The following is a 20,948-nucleotide window of genomic DNA, read 5'->3' on the forward strand; positions in this document are numbered from 1 at the left end:
CCCTAGCCTTAGGGTACGGTTGTGCTTGATCAGCTGATGTTTTTATTAATACCATTTTGGGGGTATATTTGATGTTTTGATCACTTTTCTATTGTATTTTTTAAGGAAGTGGGAGGCATTTTAGATTTGTCCTCTTTACAACATTTACCATATGGGTCAATTCATTTTATATTTTGATAGATTAGTCTTTTATAGACATGACAATGCCAAAAATGTGCTTTTTTTAATTCTAATATTACATGGTGAGGTGATTTGAATTTCTATATACTGTCCTATTCATTTCAATTGAATGACGCTACAATATCAGCTAAAGTCCACAAACAAAAACTGCACTTTTTGTAAAAAAAAAAAAAGAACTCCTCTTTCTCATCCTGGATAACTTTTTTTAAACTCCTTCCCGGCATGTGACACAACAGTACATCACACATTGGGCCAGGGTATGCTGCCCATTGGATGTATCTAACATTGCAGATGAGCCTTGTTCTGATTAAGAATATAGACTGTACAGGAGTAGATGAATCTTTTATACAGTAAGATAGTAATAATATACCAGCGAAAAAGGGAGCATGAACACCAGAGCGTGTAAAAAATATATATAAATATTTTATTTCGTTCACATTATCAAAAAATGACATACACATAAATATACACATGACAGAATACATGAAAAATTCCAACACGTGGAAAGGAGGAAAAAACCAACCAGTACACTAAATGGTAGGGCACACATCCATAGGACGACCGGGGTAAGTAGCAAAATGTCCCTGAGTAAACATGATCCTGAAATAGGGGATCAATCCTAGGAGACCACAACCTCATATTCTCATGTCAATCATGTTTATATATAACGTTGAGGAAGATTGCACTCACCCATAGTAAGTCCGGACTCCTGTGTGGCCTTCCCACAACCCCTGACGCGCGTTTCGCCAAGTTGCTTTCTCAAAGAGGAGTGATACCGTAAGTAGGATAGTAAGATAGTAATGTTGCTAATAATTTACAGGGTGATATGTTTAATCATAAAAAAAAACTTATAGGAGTTCTAAACGCATCAATTATTCACCGACGCTTATTTTTCTGTTTTCAGAGAAATGTGTGGAATTCCAAAAACTTAATGTGACCAATGGAAGTCAGTTGTTTGCCAATGCCACATCTCCTGTCATGGAATTTTGGGAGTAAGTACAAATTCTGCATCACTTACTAAACCTCAGATATTTCAAATGCCTCTTAAAGGGAGTCTGTCGCCAGGTTTTTGATACCCCACCTGAGAGCAGAATGTTGTAGGGGCAGTGACTGTGATTCCAGTGATGTATCACTTACCGGGATGCTTGTGGTAGTTTTGATAAAAATCACTATTTTTTTCCTGCTTCAGATCCACCAGCTGTCTCAGTGCTGAGCTCTGTATAACCCCGCCCACAACACTGATTGGAAGCTTTCTGTGTACACTGTATGAAGGCAGAAATCTGCCAATCAGTGGTGGGGGTGGGGTTACCCAGAGCTCATGCATATGGAGGACTATCTGACAGCAGGTTTACTCGTCCTCTAAAGATAATCTGCGGATAAAGCAAAGATTTTTTTCAAAACTATGGCAAGTAGGAATCAGGGTCTCTCCATTATACTGCTCTCAAGTTAGGTTGCAAAAACTTGATGACAGATTCCCTTTCAATGTGCTCTTAAACTATTTCAGTTTTCTCATGCTTTGACCCTTCAGACCCTTTCCTGGGCATAACACAATGTATCAGTATTACCCAGAGTGTTTAATTAATACAGATGTGTCTCTATATACCTTTCCTTTTGCCTTGAAATTCCAAAATGTGTTTTACAAATTGACCAGCTTTGACGAAAAACAAAACAAAACATGATTTTGTGATAATTAGTGATGAGCGAATATACTCGTTACTCGAGATTTCTCGAGCATGCTCTGGGGTCCTCCAAGTATTTTTTAGTGCTCAGAGATTTATTTTTTTTCGTCACAGCTGGATGATTTACAGCTACTAGCCTGCTTGATAACATGTGGGGAATCCCTAGAAACCAGGCAACCCCCACATGTACTTAGCCTGACTAAAATCTGTAAATCATTCAGCTGAGGCGATGAAAAGTAAATCTCCGAGCACTAAAAAATACTTGGAGGACCCCCGAGCATGCTCGAGAAATCTCGAGTAACGAGTATATTCACTCATCACTAGTGATAATCTGTCAGGAGAGGTTTATGTCATATGTTTCTATCCTACCCTATCCTGCAGTAGCCTCTTGGAAGCTTTCCTGCATTAAGGCTCTCAGCTGTTCACCACTAGCCACTCTCATCTACTATGGGCCCTGGCAAGCACTCATTGCCAGAGCTAGCTTTATACAGCATAGTTGGAGATGGTGGTTTATAGTAGTTGTTTGAGAAGGCAATTGTTGGATTTATTTGAGACTGTTGCAAGGTTTTGAGTGTGTGCTAATACCCTTCTTCTCCTACTTTGGTTTTTCCCCATCCTCCACTTCCCGGTGTACACCTATGTTGTTGCTATGAGTATATTTGTATGATTGATATTTTCCTTTATCCCTGTTTGTATTACCTTGTTAGTCTGGTTGGTGTATTACGGTACACGATTACTCCTCTCTTCTCTGAGTGGGGAGGGGTACAGACTGATGGCAGATACTGGAGCTAAGGCAAGGTATGAGCCCCCAATGTCTTCACCATCAGAAGTAATTTGGGGAAAAGGACAAGCTAGGGCGACCCTAGCATTAGAAGCAGGGAAGGAGCCCCTGGTCCTGGAATACCCAACAACAGAGTCATGACACTTATCTTCTGTTACTGTTCCAATTAATATTTGCTTATAGATTTAAGGAAATCTACAAAAAGCAAGAAAAAGAGAAAGAAGATAACACCTTACAGTAAATTGAGGAATCTGACAATTTCCCCCAACAAGAGATCTTAAACATCTGACAACTATGTTTTACTTGTTTATGAAAAATACAGTTCATCGCTTTCTATCATTTGATGATGTTACAAATTCTTGAATAAAAACAAAAAAATACACAACGTTTTCTCCAAACTTCATGCTGATAGAACAGTTGTTTAATATGAAGAAATGCGGCCAAGCCAATCTGTGAAATAAGTCCAATGATAGGAGATTTGTACTATAAGCCAAAGAGTCTCTTATTTAATTTTTTCCTAATATGCTTCCCTGCCAGGCTTGGCCCAGATTTGAATGAAAATATGAACCTGTGCTTCATGCATGACTCACACTCTTTTAATTATTATTATGGAATTCCCTCATGCTATCCTTTAATGTTGCCTCTAATTGGAATTATACCAGCAAATTAAAAACCGAATACCAATTTTTATCTCCTTACTGTTAGAATATTAATTGGTCTTTAAACTTTATTTAAAAAAATAAATAAATGCCTATACGAAGCTATCATTGTTTAATGCCACTTAAGAAGACAGATAACTCACAGGGCATTGACAACATTTTATGGCATATAATAGGTGTAGCATTAAAGGGATTTCATATTAAATCCCTTTTAATGATCGTTTGCTTCCCAGAGGTCAGACTCTCTATGATCATACATTTAGCCTGTGGATAGGTGATATACAGCAGGTGAAGTAAATATTGAACATGTCACCAATTTTCTAAGTAAATATATTTCTAAAGGTGCTACTGACAGGAATTTCTCATCAGATGTCAATAACAACTTATCCAGTCCACACAAGCAACTAATCAAAGCATAGATGTCCAAAAATTAAGTTATGTGTAATAATGAGAAATGACAAAGTATTTAACAAGCTTACTGATATTTAATACTTTGTACAAAAGTCTTTCTTGGTGATGACCTTCAGGATGCCTCCAGTATGGAGAAACTAGTCACATTCATTGCTCAGGTGTGATTTTGGCCCATTCTTCCACACAAACACTCTTCAAATTTTTCAGGTCCAGTGGGATCTGTTGTGAATTCTGCTTTTGGGTTCCCTCCAGTGGTTGTAGGTGGTAATGCAGTTGTCCCTGAGTTGCAGTCCTGGCCAGGTGTATCTGCTGATTGCAGTTCTGACTGGGGTATTTAGGTGTGCAGGATTCATTATTCCTTTCCAGTTGTCAATGGTTCTGGGAGGTTTTGGATCATTGTCTGGTTCCTCCTGCCTTGCTGCCAATTCAGCAAAGATAAGTGTCTGGTTTTTGTTTCTGTGGCACACATGCTGTGTACTTAATAATTCTGTGCTATTAATTTGTTTTCTCTTGTCCAGCTTAGATTGTGTCTGTGTTTTCTCAGTCTTGTTGGATTCTCTGGAGTTGCAGATATACGCTCCACATCTTTAGTTAGATTGTGGAATTTTTTGTATTTTCTGCTGTGGATATTTTTGGAAGGGTTTTAATACTGACCACTTAGTATTCTGTCCTATCCTTTCCTATTTTAGCTAGAGTGGCCTCTTTCCTTGCTGAAATGTCCATCGTTATTTCATCAATATGGGAGATGGCAGCAAATTTTTATCAAGAACGTCTTGGTACATTTGTCTATTCCTCCTTCTTTCAGGAAACTGAAGCTTGCCAGAAAAACACCATGTCATTCCCACCTTCAATTTTCATTGTTTGTATGGTGTTTTTGGCGTGATATGCAGTGCCTTTTGGCGTCCAAATATAGTGTGTATTATGACATCCAAAAAGTTCAATTTTAGTCTCATCTGCCCACACTATATTCTCCCAGTATTTCAAAGGCTTGTCTAAATGTTGTTAAAAAAGCTTCAAAAGCACTTGAACATGCTTTTTGGTCAGCAATGAAGTCTTGGGTGGTAAGCGTGCACACAGTCCATGGAGGTCGAGTGCATTACTTATAGTTTTCTTTGAAATCCCTTTTTAAAAGGAGCCTGCTTTCAGATGCATGCGGCCCTAAACAAGGGAAGAATGAAATTCCAACAAGGTCAACTATTACAGAATGCCATGTTTAAGAGAAAACATTTTACAAATAAAGTTTGGAGCAAAGAGTCGTTCCAAGTCCTGGTGCCTTAGAGAGTGTCGAGGACTAACCGCCAAATAAAATGGCACTCAAATTATAAACTGCATATGATATGATAGAGGACTCATTACAGATCTTTTTACTGGGGCCCAGGAGACTTTTTTGGACAAAGTTACAACTTATTCCAATGCAGTGTGTTTTCATATTGGTGTAAAATTCTGAGTGGATACCGTAATTATGCAGGAACAGATGAGGACGCAAAATCTGACTGTGGTCTCGGAGTGAAGACTGTGGTGTTTTTATGCCTCTGTCCTCTCATTGATTTTATTTACAGCATTCAATAATAATTTGGCAGACATTCTGGGATATAGTACATTTAAAAGAAGCTTTCGTTAATAAAGAAATAAAAAAGATAAGCACCGCCGTCAGCTTTACCCATCACTCTAGGCTAATCTCCAAACTTTCAAAATCCAAGGGATTAGTGGTGAGGGATCCAGGTGCTGGGCGCTCCAGAGTAAATTAAAAAAAATTGTCAGACAATTTTAACAAAAAAATGCAGACAATATTAAGAGGTAAAAAAAACCATTAGCTCCAAAATATTTGGCTATCATCCAGGATAATGGAAAGTCTTAAGAAAACTTGTATGTTTTTATGTTATGTCTCCACTTTGAATTTTCTGTAGAAGAAGCAGATGATGTGAGTTGGTGTGACGCTAAGGAAATTTGCCTTTGAACTTATAAACAGCATCGGCCCTTATAATAATTCATAAATATTTTTCATGCTGTGACCGTTTCCCTATTTTTTACACTTGATCCCTTTATTCTGTTTCCATGGTATAGCAATCTTAATACATACTTACCTTGTAATGTCTACACATCCTTTTCCATCCAGATGTGTCCGGATCCCAGAATTCCAAGCGGCGGAAGTTCACCGACTGCCATATTGGGACACCCAAGTGATGGGTGTCTCAATATGGAAACTGTTGGTGGTACCAGCCTCTTGCGCGGTACCACCAGCGGAACACCGTCACACCACACACACACACTGTATATGTCGTATGCACCACGCACACACAAACACAAACTATATATGCCCTGCGCAACACACACACACTGTATACGCCAAACACACCACACAGTCAAACACACTGTATACGACGTATGCAGCCTCTTGTGCGGTACCACCAGCGGAACACCAACGCAAACACGCTGCTGCTGAAATCAGCCTAATGATTTACTGACCGCCGCCATCTTTGTACAGGAGGAGTTCATACGCAATTTTAATGTGTCCACAGCTTTCTGTCTGCACAAAGATGGCGACGGTCTGATTTACTGTGCCTGCGTAAATTCCGCGCAGGCGCAGTGAATCATTCGGCTGATACCAGGGGCAGATGCGCGACTTGTCTACAGGCAGAGGAAGTCGGTCACATTAAAGGGGTTTCCCATGAACGAAAGTTCATTTTAATAATTGCCCGTGTCTGACCGTGTATGAGAGCTCATGGGGTAGACAGGTCAAAGAAGAGATTACATGAGAGGAGTAGTCAGTACATGGGGAAAGAGAGAGTGGATAGGTGGGTGAGCACATGGGGTGAGAGATTCTCAATGCTGCAAAGCCTTCCCCCATCGTGTCATTACTGCCCTCCCAATGCAATAGCATCGGGCCTCTATCTAGTATACAGTGCCTACAAGTAGTATTCAACCCCCTGCAGATTTAGCAGGTTTACACATTTGGAATTAACTTGGCATTGTGACATTTGGACTGTAGATCATCCTGGAAGTGTGAAATGCACTGCAACAAAAAAGAATGTTATTTCTTTGTTTATTTTTTTTTTAAATTGTGAAAAGTCTTTTCAGAGGGTCATTTATTATTCAACCCCTCAACCCACCAGAATTCTGTTTGGTTCCCCTAAAGTATTAAGAAGTAGTTCAGGCACAAAGAACAATGAGCTTCACATGTTTGGATTAATTATCTCTTTTTCCAGCCTTTTCTGACTATTTAAGACCCTCCCCAAACTTGTGAACAGCACTCATACATGGTCAACATGGGAAAGACAAAGGAGCATTCCAAGGCCATCAGAGACAAGATCGTGGAGGGTCACAAGGCTGGCAAGGGGTACAAAACCCTTTCCAAGGAGTTGGGCCTACCTGTCTCCACTGTTGGGAGCATCATCCGGAAGTGGAAGGCTTATGGAACTACTGTTAGCCTTCCACGGCCTGGACAGCCTTTGAAAGTTTCCTCCCGTGCCGAGGCCAGGCTTGTCCGAAGAGTCAAGGCTAACCCAAGGACAACAAGGAAGGAGATCCGGGAAGATCCCATGGCAGTGGGGACATTGGTTTCAGTCAATACCATAAGTAACGTACTCCACCGCAATGGTCTCCGTTCCAGACAAGCCCGTAAGGTACCTTTACTTTCAAAGTGTCATGTCAAGGCTCGTCTACAGTTTGCTCATGATCACTTGGAGGACTCTGAAACTGACTGGTTCAAGGTTCTCTGGTCTGATGAGACCAAGATCGAGATCTTTGGTGCCAACCACACACGTGACGTTTGGAGACTGGATGGCACTGCATGCGACCCCAAGAATACCATCCCTACAGTCAAGCATGGTGGTGGCAGCATCATGCTGTGGGGCTGTTTCTCAGCCAAGGGGCCTGGCCATCTGGTCTGCATCCATGGGAAGATGGATAGCACGGCCTACCTGGAGATTTTGGCCAAGAACCTCCGCTCCTCCATCAAGGATCTTAAGATGGGTCGTCATTTCATCTTCCAACAAGACAACGACCCAAAGCACACAGCCAAGAAAACCAAGGCCTGGTTCAAGATGCAAAAAATCAAGGTGTTGCAGTGGCCTAGTCAGTCTCCTGACCTTAATCCAATTGAAAACTTGTGGAAGGAGCTCAAGATTAAAGTCCACATGAGACACCCAAAGAACCTAGATAACTTGGAGAAGATCTGCATGGAGGAGTGAGCCAAGATAACTCCAGAGACCTGTGCCGGCCTGATCAGGTCTTATAAAAGACGATTATTAGCTGTAATTGCAAATAAAGGTTATTCCACAAAATATTAAACCTAGGGGTTGAATAATAATTGACCCACACTTTTATGTTTAAAATTTATAAAAATTTAACTGAGCAACAAAACTTTTTGGTTTGTAAGATTTATGCATCTGTTAATAAATCCTGCTCTTGTTTGAAGTTTGAAGGCTGTAACTTATTTGCATCTTATTAAACCTGCTAAATCTGCAGGGGGTTGAATACTACTTGTAGGCACTGTATAATAATGTTGCTCCACCTGTTGTGATATGTTTGCGCATTTTTTCCCATTTTTATTTTGGATTTTGTGTTTGTATAACATTATCTAATGTCTATTACATTGCATTGATTCAATCAATCAGGCAGGGTATGTTGAGACCTTCATTCTACAGATTTACCATTTTTTATACATACATGAAATTAGTTCCCTAGGGGAAAATAGATAAAAAAAAAGGCCATACCTAGAGTATACTGTGTTTTAATAAAATGCAAGAAACCCTTAGGCTACATTTCCATGATGAGTATTTGATGAGTTCTTGATGTTTCAAAATTTCTGCACCTGCTATTTAAATTAGGCTTCTTGAAGTTTTTATTGCATTTTTGTGTGCTTTTTTTAACATGCGTTTTTACCGTGTTTTTGACGCTGCGTTTTTTGTCTCTTTTTGAGATGCCATGCTTTAAATAAAGGAGCTTTGTTTTTGATACCTGGTACTTAGATTTGACAAAATTTTACTGATATACTTAGGTGCTGATTACATGAGTTTTTTGTTGCGTTTCCACATCATAAACACACTTAAAATGTAGTGATGGGCGAACCCACCGATGTTCAGGATTGGCATGTTTGCCCGAGGTTTTTGTAAAGTTCAAGTTCGAGGCCGGAGATGACACAAACTTGCGTCCGAACCCCGAACTGGTAGCATTATGTCCCTCTCCCCCAAGTGGTATAACCGACTTAGCAGTATATCTAATCATGCCAGGGTCTGAAGAACTATTCATGTTAGTGCATTAGTGAGGGAATAGACTTTCACAGTGTGTGAAGCATCATGGTTGATATGAGGGTTTTAGAAAACTCTACCCTGTATTGAACAGAACTTGTCCAACCTCTGGGCTCATTCCATTGGACTCTGCATGCTGCAATGTAAGGTCTAGTAAAAAGGTTTGCTGTCTATGCTTAAACAATACCCCTCGTTCCTGCCCTGGTGTGCCCCTTCACTATATGTCTGGTAACTGATATGTTGATTAAATACAGTAAGTAAATACTTAGGTCAACGATTTTGATCATAGTTTTCTATGATGGGCAACCTTGTCAGTTATGTATTGGTGCCATTGTTCTAATTATATGTCTGTCATGTAATGTAGGTCAGATTCTCTGATTAATTGGTTCCTTGATAACAAATTGAGCTAGACAGATACGTAATTCCTGGTGGCCATAACACATAACGTATTCTCGGCACACCTTGGAATCATTTGTCGTAGACTATAATTGCTTACTATAGTAACGGTCATTTAACATGGTAACATTGGGGAAACTTATGCTCCAATATCGTAGTTACAAGAAAATCCTTCCAAATTATCCAATAAAGAAACAGGCTCTAGTGCAGTGTTCCCCAACTCCAGGCCTCAAGAGCCACCAACAGGTCATGTTTTGAGGATTTCCTTAGTATTGCACAGGTTATTGAATGCTTGCCTGTCCAGGTGATGCAATTATCACCTGTGCAATACTAAGGGAATCCTGAAAACATGACCTGTTGGTGGCTCTTGAGGACTGGGGTTGGGGAACACTACTCTAGTGTATGAACCTGAAATAAGGAGCCAATATTGTTACCCTAATGAGGGAAGGGACTTTTGTGATTGATGACAACTCTACAGACTTTCAAAAAAATGTAGGGGACGGGAGAAATAAGTTGCTTTAATGTTCATTTTCTCATCATACCTTAAAGGGCTTCCACTTCCACATCGGGAGATGAGGCTGACGTAGCCACTTGCCAGGTATTGGCAGATTTCATGCATTTCAGGCAGATTTTGTGCATATGTCCTATTAACTAGAATAGAATGTGTGCATGTTACTTGCCGAATGGACACCTATAAAACTTGGCAAACTGGCTGTCCATGCAAAAATAGCAGTACCACCCAATGTGGAAGAGAGAACTGCTGGATAACCCCCTGTTTTTATTATTATAATTATGCTTTGCTTATATAGAACCACCATATTCTGCATTACTTAACATACAGAACATTATAATAACTGTCCCATTGGGGCTCACAATCTAAATTCCCTGTCAGGATGTCTTTGGAATGTGGGATGAAACCTGAGAACCTGCAGGAAACCCACACAAACACGGGAGGAACATACAAACTCCTTGCAGATGTTGTCCTTGGTGGGATAGGGACATAGGACCCCAGCACTACTAAGCAACAATGCTAACCACTGAGCACATGTGCTGCCCAAATTCGCCTGCGTATGTCTCTTTAAATTTTCACTGTGTAGTACAAATTTACTTAAAGCACCACCACCACTCCAGTATTTTTTTATTGTTCCGCTGGAATGATGCTTTAAATATAATTCCTTTACCTCCTGTCTTATACTCACCTGCTGCAGCCTTCTTTGTTTTCCAGCATTGGTCTCCAGTAAAAAGTGGCCTGTCAGGTAGCTCCAGTGTTTCATGTATCTGCGCAGAGGTCACTTTTCAATACAAGTTTATAAGATCCTTCTTCTGGCTCTAATTGACTTGCATTGAGAACTTATGAATTAGCTTCTGACATCCGACCAGTCAGAAGTTGTGCTCTCAAGATCTTGAAGTAATAGTAAGTTCCACAATTGGATGTGTTTTAAAAAATTGTTCCTGTGAGAGGATACTAAATGTACAATTAAGTATGCAGACAAAACACAGCAGGGGATCGCAGCTGTGGTCTTTTGAGGTAACATTTCCATGCCTGTTTTATCACAGGAGCGATTGTTTCTGTGTTGTGAGCTCATTATAAATCAAGTCAGTGACATATCAATTCAGCAACTACCAGAGCTTCTACCTCACGGACTTAACTTATGATGAACTCAAAGGGTTGGAGAAGCCACAGAAATATTTGCTCCTGTGATAAAACAAGCAGAGCAATGTTTTATCTCAGAAATAAAAAGCTGCAAGCCCCTGCTATATCATATCTTAATACTCAATTTTCATAAGTGACTTATGCTTCCTCACCTGGTCAGGAGCTGTGGTTTGTAACAGCAATGAACTGGATCAGTTCTGCCTGGTCAGACACAGGAAACAACAATACAAAGCAGTAAAGTAGGAGTTGGGCAAAAAAATGTTGTCATGTAATATCCAATGTCTCTTCCTTGCTTTGAATAGTATGTCAGAGGCTTTTAGACAAAATGCAAGAATTTGAGATGGATCTCTATTTTTTGATCATACTCTATCAGTAAAGAGGTCTACAGTCATAACAAATTAGCTTGAGGACAGGTAACCCATTGAACAATGGCGGTAGCAGTGCATATGGAAAAATTAGGGAAAATACTGATGAAGAGTAACAGACCAATCCAACAAGGTGGATAGAAAATGACAAGAGCATGTCCAGTTTTGGGCATATTACACTGATATGTGACCCAATTTTGCATTTCTACTGGTTGTCTTTTAATGAAGGGACAGGAGCACTTTAAATTGATTTGTGTCAAATATTGCACACTTGATATGTCGCTGTCTAATATATGCCAATATACTTTGAAACCTCTCCCAGAGACCAGCCCTCCCGAAGACCAGGTTTTTCCATGACAGAATTTCATTCTCGTTATCACCTACGTGTACTTGTTTTCGTCGACTTCTTCAAGAACATTTTAACATCAATTTTGGCTGGTCATCTTGAAGAATAATTATTCTTTTTCTTTATCCACTTTGATGCCAGCTGGAGTAGAGTTAGACAAACAAATAGGTTGATGGAAATTACGAGCTGGTCACAACATGACTAGGTTCACTGCCTCTCCTGCCGGATCGTAGAATTTTGGCTATTTCTTTTTCTCTGTTGTACATCAAGCAATGAAATAATTGCAACGCGGGACATGCCTCAATCAGAAGCTTTTTGTGAGAAAACGAGACTTTAGAAACATTTATAGTAGCCAATTAACAACATAGTTCCCTATATCAGAGACTCGTAGAAGGTTTTGTCGTCAAATACTGGAGGCCTGAAATAAATCATTGAATGCTCACCTTCTTTAAAGAGCAACTCCTGCAGGCAGATTTTTCCAGTCAGTAAATTAATTTAATGGGACGATTGTTCCATTTTGCTTTTTAAGTCCTGAATCCATGAAAACAAATTGAATCTTTGTGTTGAGGTACATTAGCATTTCAATTAACCGTGCTCAGTAGAGAATGATATGGACTTGTTTTTTTTCTCTGATGTTCTTGGAAAACCCACCCAGAGAGTTTTTTCCAATCATTTAAAGCAGTTACTGTGTAATTTGTGTCCTTTATAAACTCACTAACATGTTTGATATGAACAAAATCAGCTGTGAGAATAGCTAAATTAGAATAGTACTAAGAGCTTCAGATATTAATTTTATGATTCTACATATCACAATAATTTTTCCATGGTTGTGACAGTGCGATATTGTATGAGGAACATAGGAACCTCATTTCTTTTCCTTTGGTAACTATCCAGTAGGGCAGTACTAAAAAGGACAACCTTGTTGGCTTGTGTTTGACAGTGCTAGATACTACATTTTAGTTGGTTCAGTCTGAAATTTTGCTGTAGCACCTTGTTTCTTTCCTTTAGTTTGGCAATCCATTGTCTTTTTCCTCTGATGTGGCATAAAAACATCAGAGGGAAACTGATGCCAGAACTGATCCCATATATTTTATGCAATCTTTATACACACCCAAAAGAAGACTGTGAATAAAGACCCAATTATGCCTAAAATGTTGGGTGCTCTAGAAGAAACAAATGTGAATATTTCTGCAATGGAATAGCATAGCGCAAAATGGAAAAAAACTGTTAGAATCCGGGGAGCTGAGGGATTTTAGATTGATGTTCAGCATACTATAGCCAACCATTCTGTTATAGTATTTAACAATATTTTTTGAGCAAGAGATACGTTCCCTTTAAAAAGTGCTGGAGGGGTACAGAAATGCACATAAAATAGGGCAAAACTGTCTGGTAAGGGATAAACGATGGCAGCACTCACCTAAAGGTATTGTGTGCACCCTGAGCCAGAATTGAAACATTTTCTGTTGGTTCTTTACTCCCTTAAAGTATAAGTTTTCTCTTTTCCCCCCTCTCACTTTTTTTTGCCAATCTTTTACATCAATCTTGATCCACTTCTACCATTACAGTATTCATTGCGGTTCTTTTTGATATTCCTGTCTACACTGTGAGGCACTGACCAGGGTCATATGCAAGGGTCATTATGTGTCCTCCAGGATGCTTATTGAGGCCATGGGAGTGTGTTGCAGTGACCGGCATAGCTGTGATAGCATATAGAATAAAAGTGAGTGTTGGTCTTGGGAAAACTACTTGTCCAAGGCAGATTTAGGAAAACCCAGCATGGGCTTTTATTTTTTAAATGGACTACAGGAAGGTAGTGGGGTGGTCTGTTTCCCCCCTGGATGGGTTTTCCATGTGGCCTATGGCCAAGGATTCCGTGTAAAAAATCCCTGTAAGCATACAGAGCAGAAGGCTCTGCATTAGCCTCAGCCTGTGTGAGGAAACAGAGCCAAAGCAGAGCCAAAGGGCCCTGGCACTCCTCAGCATACACGGCAGTGCAATCGCCCACTGCAACCAGTTCCGGTTATGGACTGTTTTGCTTCCCGACTGCGATCCAGAGGATATCCTTTTGTTTTCTATTTTGTGAGTACGCTGAACATTAAAGAGACTTTGTTTTTGAACTTTCCTGTGGTCACTGCCTGTCTATCACTCTGCACCAACACCGCTGCACCACAATACCTTTAGGTACTAAGAGCCATTGCTTAATACTGCACAAGCCATTCAAAAAAATTCTCTCTCTTCCTCTTTTTCTTTTTTCTTCTTTTTATTTCCTTCTTCTTGTAGGTTTTATGTGTTTTGTGGCCTGTTAGGGCTGGCGGAACGCACCGAGTAAATATAGATTTTATTATTGGTGCATTCGCAGCCCGGGGTCCACCGTGCAGGAGGAGAACCTGTTACTAGCAAATGGCACTATATGGCAGTATAAGCAAGCTCTGTTACTTCACAGAGTCACCATGATAGAAAAGCACTGTGTCCTTTTAAGCTCACAGGAGTACACAGCTAACTGCTGAGCTGATAGCAGTCAGTGGTCATGCAGTCAGAGAAGCACACAAACAAATTCCTCACCGAAGGTGCCGGTATTCTAATGGCTTATTTCAGCCGGGCCCTGAATACATATGAATAAACTCCTCACCGGAGGTGCCGGTATTCTAGTGGCTTATTTCAGCCAAGCCCTGACCACAAGCATACATGACCACACTGGCGCCAAGCTCATAACAAAGATTGATACTAGCGCATGGCCGTGCGGCCATGCAAACCTTTTATAGTTGCAGCAACTTCAGGACTTTCCTAGAGGACCAATGGGAGTTGCTTCAGGACCTGAGTGTGTGACCCCTGACCTCCAATGAGAGGTCTTCCTTTGGGCATGCTCAGACGAGAGAAAGCAGGACTTAGTCCCAGAAGCGAGTCCTCGCCGCTGACCAGTACTAGCTACAATGGCAGAGCCTGGAAGAATAGCAGTAGCCAGACACAGAGTATCTGCCTGAGCCAGATGCTGGGACCGACATCTCCACTGAGCAGGCTCCACTGCGGCTGGAGAAGAATGGGAGACAGCAGCAGAGATGGCTCGGGATTCCCCCTGTGCAGAGGCGGGAACTCGAGCCCTAACAGTGGCCAATGTTAACATGCGTTTGACTTCTGCATGTTTACCAACTCAAGTTAAGCTCAATTTTTGTGTTTTTTTTCTTTCTATTGTTGCATTCTGTGCAAGCCTGGGTGTGGCCTTCCACTCTCCTGAGCTGGAAATTGTATATAAGTCTTCCCCAGTCTGGTGTTTCACTGATTGGGCCTAGTCCTTTTGTCTGCCCTTATTCACCCTGAGGTCAACATTAACACATAATAAGGTTTTAATATTAGACAGTGTAGGACTGTCCTGATCAGAGTTACCTTGACGTGGTGGGATGGCTTTTGAATATTTTTTTTTCCTTTTCTCTAATCCACTTCATGTTGGATTCTCCTGTAGCCATACTCATGAATTTACTGACTTTGGTTAAATCCATTCCACTGTGAGACAAGTTGTAATCTTGCTTGTCTCACTTTCCAATTTTTTTCTTCTTCTTTTAATCACTTTTTATATTTATATCCCTTCACGATTCATAACATTCATATCTTTCTATCACTTTTTTCTCTATTTCTTACATATCAATCTGCTTGACTAAGTTTTAACTTTCTTCCTTGCTCCCTATTTTCTTAACCATTGTATAGTCTCTGTGTCAACACCTTTTTTTTCTTCTTTTATTTACTCTCCCTCCCCTTTAGAGTAATTTCTTATGCTTTTTGGAGACATTTTCTCTTAATTAAAGCCTCCATTTGATTTATACATTGAGAAAGGCACAGGTCCAGCGCAGAAACGCATTGGTATTAATAAAAATTGTTTTGGAATCCCAAGGCTCTTCCTTTTTTGCAGTGCAGCCCTCCTAAATGTGCCAGCTTCCATTTTTGCCATTCAGACCACTTTAAGAATATAACTTAAGTGTCAGTCTTCCCTAGCAGAGTTGCCTTTTAAATGAATTTCATGTAAGCCTACATAATCAGCATTCCTTGGTATAATAAAGAGAAGAGAAATACTGTATATGTGATAGTGTTCATTGTCTTCAGAGCTAAAATCCAATGATTTAGCTCATATTGTAGGTCAGATTTGTGTTGGAGAATAGAAGCTCATTTACATGCCAAAACTGCTTGCATGAAGTCTGTCTACAGTTACACAGGAGCATAAGGCCATTTACAGTAAGACTATAGATACTCTTTGTACTCCCATACGGTGCCACCATATGACATTGTATTATAGAGATATTTTCACGAAAAATTATTCAATGAGGTGGAATGTAAAGGAAAGTGCCATATAAAAAACATATGAAACCAGAGGCAAATAGTTGTTTCTTAGGACCTCAAACATTCCTATGTGTTTTACATTCCTGCTCCCCAAAAAAACAGATTTCCTATGGACCATTGCATGCATGATCCCTACAATCTCTAAGAATTTTGAATAGTATTGTCTAAATGGTCTTATTTCTGCCATACATGTAAGTAAGTAGGCAAACATTTTGTGTAACCATTTGGAAAACATAATAGTACAATTAAGTACAAATACTAATAATACATGCATGTAGAATATTTTCTTCCAATCTAAAAATCAACATCAAATGGAAATCAGATGGATTCCGTATAAATCCAGAGGACTCCTCTATATAAATCAATAGGACTCCTCTGGAATTCATAGTATTCTAACTTCATTTATCTTTTCCAATTGTCAATTCTAAGCGGAACAGACAAACGGAAAGAATAAATGGATATGTGAACAGGTCTTTAAACCTCCTTAATAATACATGAAAAGGGGCAGTAGGAGAAGGAGTTAAGAATGCTCAGTGAGAGACATTGAGATTGTGCTGCAGCTTCAAACAACTGTTTTATCTCATTAAGTGTTGGATTCACAGCCACAAAGCTTGGTCCTGCAGTGTAATTTCTTCCATGTTTCTACAAATTTTGTCACAGTTCTACACAGAGAAAGAAGATCAGGGTTTCCTCTATTTCTGTGTACTTTGTAAGGGAGATATCATAGCAGCAACCGCCTCTCCACCCACCAGCTCATAGACAACTGAAAATTAGAACTGTCCCCCCGCTATTCCCCAAACTCTCCCCTCTGTCAATCCCATCACTGGCTCCCTATTACCCAGAGACTCCAGTTCAAAACCCTAACCATGACATACAAAGCCATCCACAACCTGTCTCCACCATACATCTGTGACCTTGTCTCCCGCTACTTTCCTGCACGCAACCTCCGATCCTCACAAGATCTCCTTCTCTACTCCTCTCTTATTTCCTCTGCCCACAATCGCATACAAGATTTCTCTTGCGCATCCCCCCTACTCTGGAACCCTCTACCACAACATATCAGACTCTCACCTACCATCGAAACCTTCAAAAAGAGCCTGAAGACCCACCTCTTCCGACAAGCCTACAACCTGCAGTAACCACCGATCGACCAAACCGCTGCACGACCAGCTCTATCCTCACCTACTTTATCCTCACCCATCCCTTGTAGATTGTGAGCCCTCGCGGGCAGGGTCCTCTCTCCTCCTGTACCAGTTGTGACTTGTACTGTCCAAGATTATTGTAATTGTTTTTATTATGTATTCCCCTCACATGTAAAGCTCATGGAATAAATGGCGCTATAATAATAAATAATAATAAATAATAATAATAACTTAGAGTCTGCAGAGTGGAAAACTGGTAAAAAATGCATGATACATATCAGATAATTGCCACAAATAGTGTTATTCCTCTTGTACATGCACATGTCAACTTTTTTAAAAGTTATGTAAAATGACAGGTACACTTTGAACTTTTATGGTTGGAAAAACCTTCGAACATAATAAAGCAACTTTGATTTGCAACAAAAAAATTTGAATTTTTTGTTCAAAATTGAGTGAATCTACCTAATTTGAATTTCGTCAGTCAGTCATTTCTTTTGGTAAAGATAAAAACGTAATTGTTATGATTTCTTAATCTAAGAATCATAATTTTGTTTTCCCAAATCTGCAGTATTATCTCATTATATTTTTAATTAACTTTTATTCTCTTGTTTTGTTTACTTTTTCAGAAACTCCATACCTTAAATGAAATGTTAAAAACTGTAATGGAATTTGGACCCGAATGTGCATTCAATTTGCCCAGTGTTAAATTTCTTGAATTCCCTCGACATTCTGTTCATAATATTAAATATTCCATCCAAATAATTGTGTGAAAACTTAAATGTTCAGAATGCCCCCAGATAAATTGTGCAGTAATCCAAATCGCATTGTCTTCCAGTTTGTGTAGAAGAAAATGGGCTCTTGAGGAACATGTTTTTTAGTTACAAATGAAAAACCCAGTTAGTAAAGCGTTTTTCTTCCCAGGAGAAATCTAAGCTCTTCAAGCCGCTGGGAACTACATACTAGAGACAGTTTGAGAACAGCACTCTCGGAAAGTGAAATAACAAGACCACACAGCTTTCAAAACCTATCTCATCCCGGCAATTTGCTACCGTGCTCAGTTTAAAGGTGTAGATCAAATTTGAAAGAATAAAATAAATGCATAATATATATTATGGTAAGGCTGTCTTGTCTAGACACAAAGGAATGAAAATCTAAAAAGAAAATATAAAATGTAAAGCCAGATGTGGGCCATGACCTTAAAAGTATGACATTTCAAGCCATTTTGTATTGATCTTATACATCTAAATTATGTATTGTTATACTGTAAAGTCTATCTGAGGCCATTAGCTCAGGAAAGTCTTCCTTGGACAGACATAGCGGTAGTCACTACATCTAGAAAATAGCAGAGTAGCTCCATCCATAACCCTTTAGAAGGAATCTGTCACCACAATGGACCTATCTAAACTATTAATATGGACATACAGCTTGTAGAATACTGAAAACAGTCCTACCTGTGTGTCTCATGTCAGATGTGTTGGTGTTGAGAAATCAATTTTTATCACTTTATGTAAATGACCTATTCCAAGCTCTGGTGAGGATGTTGTCTAGAAGATAACTCTGCCTCCAGAGCTTGTTTTACATGAAGGGGTTGTAGGTAGGCAAAAGTTTTCCGCAGCTTGTAGTTGCGCAAAAAAATTAGCATGTTTTGTCATTTTTGCATCAATTTTGGCTAGCTTTGACAACTTTTTGAAAAGTTTGTGGAACTTTGGTGAAAGGGGACAAGACTGAGAGCATGTGCCGATGATGAGGAGAGCAGGGAGACTTGGAGCCAGTGTTAACAGTTTCAAATTGTTTAGAGGAGAGCTCAACAAACAAAAAAGAAACAAAGTGTGGAAAAACTCACATGTAGAATGGAGACTGGTGGAAATCACAGCCACTGGTACAATTTTATTATCGTTTTGTGAAAATGAGAAATGAATATTCTCTAAAAAGGCCTGAAGTCAGATATAACTAATCACATCGTTTCTTTGCAGTAGTAAACCATCTCTTTTGTTTTAGCAGAGCTGTTAGCTTAGATGTCTCTGGGAACAATCTTGGAAAATAACAAAAAAGTAACAGTCAATAATCTTGATCTTTCTCCGGTGTCAGTGGGTTTTTTAATCCTTTATATAGCACATTTAATTTCACAGACATAATCTTCACTGTCCCCATCAGTGCTTACAATCTTAAATCCATATCACTATGTCTCTGAAGTGCGGGAAACCCACACAAAAATAGGGAGAACGTACAAACTCCTTGCAGATGTTGTCCTTGGTGGGATTTGAACCTAGGACCCCAGTGCTGCAAAGCAACAATGATAACCACTGAGCCACCGTGCTGCTCCGTTCACCAGATTTTTGCAGGGCATGACTGGGCCTTTTGGCAAGTGCTTGTCGCTACTTTTGGGTGGAATAACAAGGGTTCGGCCAACTTGGTTGTGCTGCTGCAAATATTTTGTGAATCTTGGGCACAATTGGTGAGGACCTGGACGCTTGACTGCTCCTCCACTGGTTCGTCTCATCCGCCAAGACTTTTCTAAACCTTTCTACTGTTTTTGCCTCTCTGCAACTTGCACCCATCTCTGCTTTGCTGCTGCTCCTGTGCTGGACACAGACTACATACAGGAGTATGCCAAATACTAACCATTGTCTCCTTCTGGTCCTCCACGAACTTCTTTCTCAAGGAAACTCTTCTCCTTTCACAGCGCTCCCTCCTGTGGATTATACAAAGATTAGAAGCAGAAATTAGTTAGTTAAATATTGCTTTCATTCACAAAGATCGGAATGTTCTACAGTATGTATAAATTATAAGGAAATGGATTTTATATGTTTACAGCTTCAATTAAAAAATATAAACACTGAAAGAAATAAAGAAATGAAATAATGTTTTGCTTTTCTCACAAAGCTGAGAGTAAAAAGAAGAAAAATGATGCTGATTGAATTGGAAACATTTGGTTCTAAGTGACCCCTCTCTGAGCCATACGCAGTGATGCACAACATGGTAACTCAATCAGAACTGACACAAACTGCATTAAAACATTAATGTAACTTCAGGATAACTCTGCTGTGAGCATGTCTACTGGCTTTTGCTCTAATGCTAAAAATCCCAAAATATGCATCACCCAGAAACTCGTGTACAATGTAATGTTTTTTTTCTCACTTGATATGGATAAGTATACATCTATGTAAATTACAGACATATTCCCCTTTACCTTTACGCAACCTTTGTTAAAGACATAAATTTCTAACAATGCAAATTCAATGCATTATCACAACATGCTAGTAAAACCCATGACATACTGCAATTTACATCCCAGAAAGTTATAGACACAGACACATATAGACACATACACAGGGCCACTCTTATCATGCTGCGGATTGAGCATGTTGCCTAAGGTGGCAGTCTGAGCTGTATGACAGTGGGGGGTGATCTCTCCTCTCAGACTGAGACCAGTCATAACATTTCAGACATGGGAGTAGTGATGCCTGAAAGTGCAAGCACTATTTTCAACTGAATGTGCATCTGTGAAAGCACATCCAGTTGAAAAGTATTGAGGAATGGAGAGCCACTAACTCCATGCCCCTCAATACCAGCACAAACCACGTAATACTATATGGGGCCACAGAGGGGTACATAATTACTGTATGGGGGCCAGAACAAAGGACATTATTACTTTATGAGGTCCACAAAGGGTGAAATTTTAAAGGGAATTTGTCACCCCAAAATTCACCTATAAGCTAAGGCCACCGGCATCAGGGGCTTGTCTACAGCATTCTATAAT

General features: G+C 39.7%; 1 protein-coding gene across 3 annotated transcripts in view; it reads left to right on the top strand.

The window, feature by feature from the left end:
- The window catches only part of SLC6A11 (solute carrier family 6 member 11), a 172,555-nt gene that overhangs the window by 69,321 nt on the left and 82,286 nt on the right, over nt 1-20,948 (top strand). For 2 of the 3 annotated variants that reach the window (XM_069736762.1, XM_069736761.1), the window contains exon 5: nt 1,085-1,172. In XM_069736762.1, the coding sequence (XP_069592863.1) occupies nt 1,085-1,172 (88 nt within the window). Of the gene's footprint in view, nt 1-1,084; nt 1,177-20,948 lie in introns of those variants that run through there. The other variant, XM_069736764.1, reaches the window with a different exon arrangement.

The sequence above is a fragment of the Ranitomeya imitator genome, chromosome 8, assembly GCF_032444005.1.
Source record: "Ranitomeya imitator isolate aRanImi1 chromosome 8, aRanImi1.pri, whole genome shotgun sequence".
NCBI lineage: Eukaryota > Metazoa > Chordata > Amphibia > Anura > Dendrobatidae > Ranitomeya > Ranitomeya imitator.